This window comes from Patagioenas fasciata, chromosome 4 (genome assembly GCF_037038585.1).
Source record: "Patagioenas fasciata isolate bPatFas1 chromosome 4, bPatFas1.hap1, whole genome shotgun sequence".
NCBI lineage: Eukaryota > Metazoa > Chordata > Aves > Columbiformes > Columbidae > Patagioenas > Patagioenas fasciata.
In genome coordinates, this window is record NC_092523.1 from 38,069,525 (window position 1) to 38,082,091 (window position 12,567).

The window sequence follows — 12,567 nt, forward strand, 5'->3', positions numbered from 1 at the left end:
TTTGTCTTATCATTTGGTTTAAAAAATAATTCAAAAAATCTGCTGTCTAACTTCTTCTGTGATATACATCCCCCAAACAGATACACTAGTATCTGTTTGTTTGCTTTTCTTTTTAAGGCAGAATGATTAAATCTAGTTTCGATGGTGATGGCAATAGCACTCTTTATTCATTTAATTGTAGTTTATAAAGAATATTTTACAGATTGGATTTCCTGTGTACTTCCTTCCAGCGGTATCTGTTGGACTAACTTCTGATGCAATCATGCTGTGTAAAAATAAGTTTTTTTGTTATGACTAAGTATATGCAATCTGAACACAAGAATAAATTTACTTTGTGGTTTGGACCTGAATCAATGAGAAATTGATTCAGGTTCTCTCAGAATATAAGAACTATTGGCTCACACAAACCATCTGTCTAGACTGTCTATCTAGTTTTCTGTCTCCAGCAGTTGCAATTGAACATCCTATTTAGGGGGAGCACACAAGACTGTCTGCTTCAGTGGTCGATTTCCTTCACACATTTCCAGCATCTGCATTCATTGAATTAGGTATGCAATGTCATACTTTTTTTTTTTTCTTTTCCCTTTTTTTTCTATTTTGTGTAAGCTTATGGTTCTGATCTCCATTAATTTGATCTATTTTTAAACCTCACAGCTCCCTTCCTCCCACTCCTTGTAACAACAAGTTCCGCAAGTTCACTACCTGGTGTATCAATGTAAAAAAAACCTCAAAAACCAAGCCCCAAAAAGTCCTGACACACTCAAACCAAATCCCGACCCAAACCAAAACTTTTGTTTCATAATTTTTAAACTAATCTTCAATTATGTGAAAAAAGAAGATGAGCCCAAGCAAGAATCTCAGATCTGAATGTCTCCACATTTTGGCATTTTCTGTTGCTGAATCAGTAAGACAGGCTGAAGCAAACCCTCCAGTCTGAACCAGCACCTTGGGAGGGAAGTTTTGACCTTCACCCAAACATTGCAATAGGTTGCTAACAATGCTTTTGCTGACCGCAAGGAATCAAGGGTGGCATAGGTGGAGCACACTTTTACTTAGTTAGCTTTACAAATCTAGCTAGAAAGGACAGCACAAGCAGGTAGGCTTAGAATTAGAAATAGTTTTGATAAATTACTAGGGGGAAAAAAAGGAGATAGTGGACACTGTTCTGTTGGGAAATGTGAGCGCTTGCTTATGTTGGAAGCATTAGATCTACAACTGCAAGAAAGGGAACATATGCCTGGACAGAAAATCCTCAAAAAATGTCTAAGAGTTACAGCTGATTGCAAGCTGAACATGAATTTGCTGAAAAGGAAAATCCCATATGGGAATGTACCTGCAGAAGAACGAGTTGGGGTTTTGTGTTCTGCTCTTGTTTGGTCTGCATAAGACAGGTCAGTTTTGAAGTAGTCTTTTCCAATGTTGGGCATCATCTTTCAAAGAACCACTGGAGTAACTGAAGATTATTCAAATTACAGTTATAGGGATAAGCAGAACTTAAAAAAATAAATATCTATACAGAAATGTTGGAAAAACTGATGTGATTTAGCTTAAAACAAGATGACTAAGGAAGGGTAAGTGTTCGAATGAATAAAAGGCTCTTTTACATAGGAGAAAAGAATTGACTTTGGTAAGAAAAATCTGTTGAATGATAAGGAAAAATGAGGATCAGGAACAGCAATAATACATTACATTGTTCTGGGCTTGAAAATTAATTTGTTTCAATACTGTTTGACAATTTTTTTAAGTGTTAATACTTCAGTAACTTGCATTTGAAGGGCTCAGCATATTCTTATTTTCAAGAACAGTCACAACACTGAACAGGAGGTTAAAGCACTGGACAAAAAGGGTGTGGGGGGGAAATGCAGCAGAATGCATATGAGCGGAGAAGAGGTATGCAGGAACAAAGTTAGTAGAAACCGCATCTCTCTATAGAATGAATTGTTTCAGTCATTGTTTCAGCAATGACATAGAAATGCCTAATGAATTTATATAGGACTGGTTTATTCTGTTACATGTCAAAAGTTTATAAGTATAATTGGGGAAAAAAAGATTCTGAATACATTCTTAATCTTGTAGATTGACACTTGGAAGACCGCTGCAGGAAGTTATGTAACATGGTAAGAGTTTGTATGTGTAGTGGTCGTGTGCTGTTAAGTTTCTAGTATGTTTTGTTGAATCTAAATTTGTTTATATAGTGACATGGCTTCAGTTACACACAATTTAGACTCTGCACAGCTTTCAGTTAAGAGGCAGCATAAATTTACAGTCCATCACTTTATTGTTTATAGTCAGAGTTTATAACAATGAACATCATCACTATGTGGAGAGAATAATTAGAGGATGCTAAATCGATATTCCCTACACACCCATTCTTGTGTGAGACCTTAAATCATAAAATACAAGAAAAACTACGATAAAGACAAAAATCCTAATGTAAGACAACTGAATAAAATGTGTGCTAGGACTTCTCCATTCTAAATTTAGGGCAGCTTTAAAAATATGTGATTTGCTTTGGGTAATTCAAACACTTTTCTTGAGATGCTGCCTTGTGCTGTCCATTTTTGCATCATGCTAACTCCTTAACGTTGCAATGGTTTTCACGCTATTGCAGTTGTCCAGTCTGTAAGCATAGAGAAATTCTAATGTTAGATGCCAATAGTCCTGATTTTTAACAATTTAGAAAGAGAATCCCTGAGAACAAAGAAAACTCAATAATCCTGTAATCCCTGAATATCAACCAGTGTCAAAGGGCTGAAGACTAAGGATTCTTGTCATGTTAATTAATTTACAAGAGGGACCAACTTTTATGCCAAATGAAAGACAAATTTCTAGATAATAAAGTGCAGGTTGCTAGGTCAAGCGTTGTAGAAAATGATTGTGCAGCAGTGATGTCTTTCTCATTGAATTAAAGTTATTCATCCTGGTAATATTTTTAGAGAAAGAGAAGGGATAAAGCTACAATTCAGGATCTGGCTCAAAGCAGGAGGATTGGTGTTCAACACTTTCCCATGGGTTAAGTTTTACAGTGGGGATGCCTGATCAAAGTCAAGGAAAAGACTTCTGTTGCTTTTGACAATCTTCAAACCATCATGCTTAGATCCTTTCCTAGGATTGTATAAGGAAACACTAAATAAGGGCCTGTTTTAAAAATAAATAGATATATAAATAAATAAAATCTGCTTGTAAGAAATGAGGAAGGCCATTATGCACATAATCAGCGAAACCGCAGTAGTCAGTAAAACTACTCCTAAATCTTTCCATTAAATCATGTTTTACATAAAAGAAGAGGGTTTGAGGAAAGAGGTGGACTATAGTCTCAAATCCACTGCACCATCCTTTTTCAGTAGCTAAGTCTTCTCGTCCATAGAACGAGTTACCCCGGTAGATAAGAAATATGGTGAGAAACGTTTAATAAATCTTGGGATTGAAGGATTCTATTGGCGGAAAATGCATTAGTGAGCACATTTTCTAGTAGGTTGGTAGGGAATCTGAGGCTCATTTACAGTATTTACATTGACTTTCATATTTAAGACAATTATCAATATACATATTTTTTTCCCATGCTTTTAAGCATTAGAGGAAATATGTGGGAGTCCTATCTGTAAAGAAACTAAGGACTAACAGTTATTACAGTGCCTTCATCTTTTGGAATGATTCCAGAATGGTGCTGCCACAGTCTTTTGAGTTGCTGTACTTGGGGAACAGTGTTTTCTACCTCTGAGATCTACATTAAACATAAATTCCACTGAAACTCACTGGTAATACTATGAGTGTTGAAACGAAAGCCATGCTGTCTGTGATTTTAAATCTTAGATGTGTTACCATATGTCTGTTTAAGAGGAGAATGCAAAGGAGATTGGTTTGAATCAAACACAAACATTAAAATATAAGGAGAATGGAAATGAAAATCATGAAAAGAAAACTTTTAACAAAGAATCACAGAATTAGCATTTAACTCTACAATAATAAAACAGGCCAAATTACAATAGCATGTTACAGATTTTTCTTGCTGCTATTGACTGTTTTCTATTCCCCAGCCTCAGATCATGTTTCTTATAGTGGTTTCTCTCTGACTTTTCGTACTGTTAATGAATGGAGATAGGAAACCGGTATTAAAACATATTCATGTTTCAAAACCAGGATATATCAGAAAGTAACATACCAGGTATGTCTTGACACAGGAGAGGAATGTGCTTGACAGATGTATGTTACACCAACTTGAACAAGAGATTGTGGTCTGGATTTTTCTAATGCAATTTTAATGCAACATCAAGAGAATTTGTTTGAAGGAATCTTACAGTTGACACACAAAAATTTCCTTTGTTTGTCAATAACAGCTACTGTTGCCATTGAAACATAACAGGGAAACACCTAGACCTGTGTCTCTACAGTATTAGGATCTCTGTTTAGTTATTTGTCAGTATAAGGTCAGGTCATTGTTGGTATACTGAGTGCCACTTGCAACTTTAATTGCCCTGTAGGCCAATTTCTGCTTAAGTCGAAGACATGAGGAGCAATATTAATTATTAGGTGGCGGGGAAAGGAGAAAAGATTATTTTAAAACCAGTAAACCTTTAAATTAGTCATCTTTTATGGGATAGAAAGAAATACAGTCTGAAGTGAGGAAAATCTTTAAGTGTCCCAGAGCCAACAGAATATTTGTTTGTAAACAGAAGATATCAAGTATCTTAGATTTCAACCACTTGATTTTTAAAACCTTGTGGTTAGACTGTGACATAAGGTGCTGTGACTATGATTACTAGCTTTCAGTTATGACACTGTGAAGTTACTATACAGAGCAGTTGGTGAAAATGCTCTGTTGCAAAATAAAGCCTTTGATCTCATGATGGATTTCGGGGGGAGGGGGCGGGAAGGGACAGAACGAAAGTGTTGGGGAACTGGGGAAATAAATAATGAAGCCAACTGATATTATGATGGCACAGCAGGAGTGATACGTTCCATCCTGGTTTGTGGTTTAGTTACGGAGAGGGGCTCCTTGCGTGGCACTCAGTTATTGAAATACTATTATCTGTGTATCATTTCTCAGGAGGGTTTAATTAACGTTCAGCAAAAGATCTTGCTTTCTACACCAGTCTGTGATGTTTCTGAGAGATTTTTAACATGCTAAACTCAAATTAGTAACGCTGTATTTCTATTTAGATGGATTTTGCATTCTGGACTATGCTCTCCTTTAGACTTTAATCCTATGCTTTGATCTGCAATGCTGTAATGGCCTACTGAAGAACAATAGGCTTCTTAGTTTATGTACACTATTTTATTATTTCTTCATAGCTGTGTTGCTTAAATTCTACCAATGTCTTTGCTTCATTGCTTTACTGTGTTGTGAAGATGTTAAAAAATTGCTAGTGCTTTAATAATGTTCTAGTAAATATAAAAACTTTTAAAGTGCAGCTCTATTTAAACTTCAGATTTAATTCTAGTTGCAAGTGAAGTGATTACTTCCTAGCATCCAAATAATTTATGTAGCAGCAAGCTGAAATACCATCTTGAATATAATAAATTTTTAAAGCACAGGAGGTACCTAAGGGTCTCCTAGAGACACCTTTATGCCTTACCCCCAGAATGTCGTTCCCTGAATAGTTACATAATGGGATTCCCGAAGAATAAGACCAGTGTAACATAAGCCAGCATCCAGCCAAGGTAGTCAGGATCTGCCCGTACAGTTCGTTCCCATACAGTCTTGTTACCAAAAGATGTGTAAAAGTGATGCAGAGCAATTTGAAAAGCTTTCTAAGTATTTACACAAGGTTCAATAATGCTGTTCACGTGGAGCAAAAGTAAGAGTACAGGGAATATAACTTTTTGCACAGCTGATATTTAAGCAGGCTGTAGTGTGTTACTGTGTTAGCACTGTGCAATCTGTTTTGGTTTCACTGTTTGACTTTTTGTTGTTGTTGGGTTTGTTTTGTTTTAGCCACAGTGTGACTGGAACACAGTATCTATGCTATGTTTATTTAGGGCTCTGAATGGGGTGTAACTTACGTTCACAGATGGCTCCAGGATGTTATTGATAGGAAGGTTACAAATAAATATAGTACTCTTTGGGTTACTCTGTTTCTAATATGGAAAAATCTTTTTTCTTTCTGGCCAAAAAAAGCTGCTATACTATCTCAAGTGAAGCTGCCAACACTGCTCAACAAGTAACTGCTTAGGATTAACATAAATTTTCTTGGACTATTTCACCCAGGCTCTGTGTGCGTTTTACCCAACTTCATCTGTCGGGTTCAGAGCCGGCTGGAACAAGTCGGGCACTTCGCTTTCCCCTCGGGGCTGGGACCTACAGCGGGCTTCATCTTCGCGGAGCCAAGGCTCGGGGCGGGCCGGGCGAAGCCCGGCGCAGCTGGACCGCCCGTGCCCCTCTGGGCGGTGCAGCGGTGGCTGGGGCCTGCTCGCCTCCCCGGCACAGCCGCGACGCGTCCTGGGCGGCCCTTTGCCCGCGGTGCGGGGCCACCGGCTCTCCGGGACGGCGGCGCAGCGGCAGCAGCAGGCGGCGCCGCGGCAGCAGCGGAGGAGGAGGAGGAGGAGGAGGAGGAGGAGGAGGAGGAAGGCCGCCGGCGGCCCCCCCCTCGCCGCGCGGAGGCGCAGGCAGAGGGCGCTTTCGCCATGCGCAGCCCCCGCCACCGCCGCGCAGCCCCAGGCGCCGCGCACCCCCCGGCCGCGCTGGCGCTGACAAGCGTTCGGAGAGACCTCCGCGGCGGGCGGAGAGGCGCGGAGCGAAGCCCCTCGGCCCGGCCTGCGCGGGAGGGCGAAGGGAACTCCCCCGGTGCGAGCGGCCGCTCGGTCCCGCTCTGCCGCTCGCCCTCTCTCTTTCCCTTCCCTCCTCCTCTCTGCGCTTTCCACCTCCCCTGCTCCTGAGTGAGCGCAGCCTCGGATGTCCGGTTTCCTGGTGGGTTTTTTACCTGACAAAGTCCGGATAACTTCGGTGAGAATTTGTAAAGCGGCTGGGAAAGTTGGGAACTCCCCTGCAGGCGTCTAGGAGCTGCTGCTACCGCATCTTCTCCATCCCACGGATTTTACTGCCTTGGATATTGCAAGGGGGAGAGAGGGAGGGGGGAGAGGAAGAGAAGAAGCCACATAATTTCGGCTGCATTCCTTCAACTGCTCCGCGGCCCCGCTCCGCGCCCGCCCTGCCATCTCTGCACAATGCACTTGCTGGAGGTGCTCTCCCTAGGTTGCTGCCTTGCTGCCGGCGCCGTGCTGCTGGGACCCCGGCAGCCGGCCGCCGCCGCCGCCTACGAGTCCGGCCAGGGGTACTACGAGGAGGAGCCCGACGTGGGGGAGGCAAAGGTAAGCCCATGCCCCCGCTGCAGATGCCAGCTCACTCCTTTTAGGCTTGTGGCTCCGAGTCCGTTTGAACGGATCGCTTGGAAATCCCACCGAGGAAAAAAATTGGGAAAAGCGTTTTTCAGTGGAGGGCTCTTCAAAAGCGAGGGAAAGAGAGGAAAAAAAAAAAAAGAAGTCTGGATTTTCAGGGTTGCTGGAAGGAAGGTTACACGGGGAACCACTGTATTTACAACGAAGCGCGAAACACCTGATCGGCAGAGGCAGCCGAAGGACTCTGCTCCTGCCGTGGTGCTTGGACTGCCCGGCAGGGAGCGGTCCCGGCCACGGCCCCGCCGTTTACAGCGGGGCTCGAACAGGGCAGCGACGCGCCGGCTTCAGCTGATCCCGGCCCCGGCAGCGTTCCCAGCCGGCGGGTCGCGAGTGTACCCGGGGCCAACATGCGGGGGGGTCCTGCGGCGGGCTGGGATGGGCCGAGCTGGGGAGCGCGGGAGGGACGGCTGGAAAACTCTCGGAGAAGCAGCTGTGCACAGGAACGGAGCGGCGAGGGAGGCGTGGGGAGACGATGACAAAACCAGAGACTTTCCATTTGTTGAAAAGTCTCTTGGAGTTATTGACGCCTTGGATGAGTTGCTGCTGCGTAACAGAATTGACGGGAGGTGTAAAGTGACACTCCAGTCTGAAAATTTTTATTCTACCTAGGCATATAGTGGAAGATAGGCTTAAATTCTCAGATTCCAGTCACAAATAGTTAGAATTCGGTGTTAATTTTTGCTTGCATAGGAAGTTTTGTAATGCAGAATTCAAGTACCTTTGATACTTGTGGTTTTGCAGTTCCCGGTATGCTGATGCATAGAAGTGATCCTTACATACTACGTGGTTGTATGAGCATCTGGCATTATTAGGAAGACCTTTGATTGTCTGCACTTCTGACAACTCTTACCCTCATCTCATTGTTTTGAAGATTTCTGACATACTTACTGAAAGCGATTGTGACCTTGCTCATTCATTATTCATTTCAGTATGGGGTGAGGGGGAAGTGGGGATTAAAAATTAAGCTGATATTCTGATTTTGGTTTTTTTTTTTTTCTATGCTGTTTGTTTTACTGAATAGAAGTTTGGGTGATTTTACTGTAACTACATGGGAAGTCCAGTTTTGGTAGTGTACATTGATGGTACTTATGTCAGGTATTCAAACTGTTATAGACCATATATAGTTCGCACAGAATTCATGCTTTTTAAATGATGTTCTGCACAGAAAAGGTTACGGAGTATACTTTCGTCTTTCTTTGAAGATTTTAATTACAGATGAAAGCTTACGTTGCAGTGTTGTGACTGCTAGTATGCTGTCAGTGACCACATTATTTATCAAGTATTTTTCAAACTTAAATATTTAAAAGAAGAAACATGAAATAAATTCAGTTGGTCACTCTTATCACTTAGACTATCTATGAAAAAAAAAAAGCAAAAGCAAAACTTAGTGAAAGGTAAAAAATACCTCAACTTTTTCCAGCCCATGACTGTAAGTCAGCTATTTACTGGGTGAAACTTGCGTTTGAGCCTCCGAATATGTAGCTTCTGCTGAAAAGGTAGAAAGAATCCAAACTGGAGGACAGTGCACAATTTGTACACTTGAAATGCTGAGGTGGAACAGCTGATAGTGAAGAAATTCTCCTAAGTCATGCTGTATGTCCACAAACATGTGTTGTGGACGATCACTCTGTTTCTTGAAGAAAACTCAAAGTCTTTGGGAGCCGCCACTGTAGTGCATTGTGTAGAAGTGCAAGTGCTCCCAGGAAGAAGGGGAACTGCCAGGAAAATAAAGTAAGAGAGCTCAAGAGACTGGGAAGTGAGCGGGATAGCACGTGTTAAGTGATGATGTTAACAGAAAAATGGTTTTTTGCCTGTCTTCTGGTGAGTAGTAAAGACAGAGAGAGGGAGAATGGCTCTGGATCCAAGCTGACTTAGTCATGCTAGGAGTCTTTAGTTGTGAGTTTACTTTTGCTGGAAATGTTTGAGTAAGTGCTGTGCATATTTGTTCATGTGATGAGAGAACGTTGAGATGAATGTCTGAAGTAATTGTGAAAGGATTAAGTAAGTGAACTTAAGTAATTGTTTCAAGGAAAATCTGATTATATTGTCAGCAAAAGTCATCTGCTTTGAACTTCCTTAACTTCAATCAAAAATGCATAATCACTTGAGTTTGTGTTCGTAGGCGTTATGCTTTTTCTGTTTCTACTTTCCGTCTGTGTGCCATACTGCTGCCTATTAAACTGATGCCCAAGTCAGGCCATACAACCTTTTAGGTCAACACTTTACACAATATATTTATTTCTCTTTTCTCCTATTTTAAGAACTCCAGCTTTAGAAATATTTTAAAGAGTGCGGATGAAGTTGAGGGTCCTCCAACGTAGGCGGAAAAGCTCAGCAGGTATTAAGGGTATTGTGGTTTTATGCAGGTAAGTAGTATACATGTGCAGCAACTTGGAAGCGTTACAGATATAAATAGTAGTAGTTCTTCATACGCAGCTCTTGCAAGGGCATGTTCTGCAGCAAGTGGGCACTGATAAGCTTGTGCAACACTGCTTTCCCCCTTTTTTTTTTTTCCAGCCTGAGGGTAAAGTTCATTATTTAACAAGCTTACAGGGCCCAGATTAATCCTTTTCAGCTGAACTGTCTGCTCAGTGGGATGGGAATCAATCCTACCTATAAATCACCTCTTTCAGGTTTCCTGCAGCATGGGGGAGTTTCCCCAATGCAGCTGCACCCCATCTTTCCCAGCAGGGCAGAAGGCAGGGTGGCCCTGGCTCCCTCTGTCTGTGTGGCCTGCTAGAGAAGACAACCTGGTATTTCAGTTCTCTCTCTGCTTAAGATGCCATCAGGTGAATCTGCCCTCCAACCCCTAAAGTTGCTGTGGTCTGACAGGGCTCTCTGCCCTGCTGCCGCTTCTGCCCCACCGCCCAGCAGAACCGCTGGGAACAGCCGCAGTAAGGAGAGGGTGAGCAGTTGTGTGACACTGGTGGCTTGAAAGTGTAGCTTCTTGTACCATCTGTGAATATTTTGATAACTCATATAGTGTGATTAGTCTCTGCCTCTTGTTCTTTACCTAGTTTTGAACTGGGAACCTGTGGTGAGTATACACTGCAAAGTATTATAAGTAAATAAAATAATTCTTTATTGCTTGTTTGCTGAAAGTTTCAAAATGAACTAGGGGTACTACACTGGCATTCTAGGCATGAATTAAACTTCTTTGATTATTGAAACTAAGATGTGACAGTAGCATGTATCTGGCCTGCATTAATGGTAGTGGAGTAACAACAGCAAAAGTAGAATATTATGGTAACAATAACTGGAAAGAAGACACACATCTGGGAGTGTTTGCCATAGCTGCACCTTTATTTTGTTATGTAGTCAAACCTTTAGGATTATATGACTACATAAAAGCAATATTGATCAACTGTCCCGTGTAGTTTTTAGAGGTTTAAAACTATATTTATGCAAGGATTCTTAGTCTTGTGTTAGAATGGAAATAACAAGTGAAAATGTATTTGCTTGTTCTAAAGTGCATCCCTGAAAGTGGCATTGGGGCTTTTTTAGGTAGACAGCAATAAAGTACAAAACAGTCTTTGTACTGTGATTTTGCTACTTGCTTTTTGCAATGGAAATAGGTGCACTTACTTGAGCTCTATTTATTTTGGATGCTACCTTAGCTCAGAGATACCTTTTTATTGTTATTTTAAACCTGACCTAATCATAAAATACCGCTAGTTGATGGCTACTGGAGTTTAAATACTGTTGGTGTGGGAGTGGGAGGAAAAGCAGTATGTCAGTTTCTGGGGTTTCCTCCTGTCACTGTATCTTGATGGTGTAATCTCAAACCCATCAGTTTTATGGCCACCTCTGACTTTATGAAGTGTGCCTTACTCTTCCTTGTGATGTAATGTGCACTGGTGAGAGATGAGGCTAGGTTTTCTGCTCAGAAAACAAGTATAGACCTCACTCTCAGTACTCAAGCAGCGCTAAATTGAGCAAATAGGGAGAATGTTATTTTTTTCTGCTGTTACTATTTTGTCTGCTGCAACTTTCTTTTTCATGTGTGTGTAGCCGCTTTGTTTTTCCTTTTTTTTTTTTTTTTTTTTTTTTTCCCCCCGCAGACACAGGCACACATACAAAAATGCAGTCTTTTTTTAGAAGTACAACTTGTGTCAGATACAATAGGATGAACATAACTAATATAATAGGACCTATTATGAAGACTAAGCAACAATTCTGCAAACATTCTCAAGGTTCTAAGGAAACATTGGGAATCACTTAACTAATTGCAGTGTTTGGAGGCTTACAGAAACTTCTCAAAAATATTATTTGTATATGCACCTAGGTTCAGTGTGTTGTATGTTTAAACTCTTACATGTTCTTCAAGGGTCTGTGTCTGCTTATTTTAGTAAAAATATATCAGGACTTGATCTTTAGGCTGTTGTAGCTGAGAGTGATGGTAATAATTCTTGCGTATTGATACCCTGCATCCAGGATAGGAAGTATGTCTTAGAACCTTATGTTCAGCTGCTGCTTTCTTGAATGTGGTCAGTGATTCATTAAAACAAAATGCTTGGAACTGAGGGAATCCAGCTGAAGCCAGACTGGTATCCTATCAAGTTTAATATCCTTTTTTAATGTAAAAAATGTGCTACAGTTGTCTGTAGAATGAATTATAAGAAATTCCAAGCAAGATTGTTACTTGAAAGATGTCAGCTCTTTTGAAATCTGAGTTGCTTTTTAAGAGTTTTAGATTTGGCAAGGTGTTGAATTTTGTTTAGCAAGTAGGATAAGTATGATTGTTTTCATTATCTGTTATAAAAAACCAATACTTCTTTTCCCCAAATTTCATCTTGCTTCTAACTTAAGTGTTACGTAATATGAAGTTCCTCTCCATGTATATGTATATCTCCTTCAAAAGTGCACTCATGACTGCATAAATAGCAAAAGAACTTTAATGTAAAACATCGATAGCTGGGGGGGGACCATAGGGGGATTGTTTGTTTGAATTCCTATTGTATATGAATTTGTCAACTTGTTTTCCTTTTTTGTGTTTATCTGTCACCAGAAGTTTTTCTGGTGACTTCATATTTATGTATTACTGTATTTTCCCCCCTCTTTGTTGCATTTCAGATTTTAATTAGGAAATAGCTAAACTATAAGTCATTTATTCTTCTGCTCTTCCATTGTAATAATTGTAAATCAGTCTCTCTAGCTCTTTAGTAATTTGTT

The 12,567-nt window shown here is 40.9% G+C and overlaps 1 protein-coding gene across 1 annotated transcript in view; it reads left to right on the forward strand.

Moving 5' to 3' along the window:
• Nucleotides 1–6,609: 6,609 nt before the first annotated feature.
• Nucleotides 6,610–12,567, forward strand: part of VEGFC (vascular endothelial growth factor C) — a 76,708-nt gene continuing 70,750 nt past the window's right edge. The window contains 3 exon segments of the mRNA XM_065836939.2: nucleotides 6,610–6,831; nucleotides 6,833–6,983; nucleotides 6,986–7,308. Coding sequence (XP_065693011.2) covers nucleotides 6,625–6,831; nucleotides 6,833–6,983; nucleotides 6,986–7,308 — 681 coding nt within the window. The 5' untranslated portion in view covers nucleotides 6,610–6,624.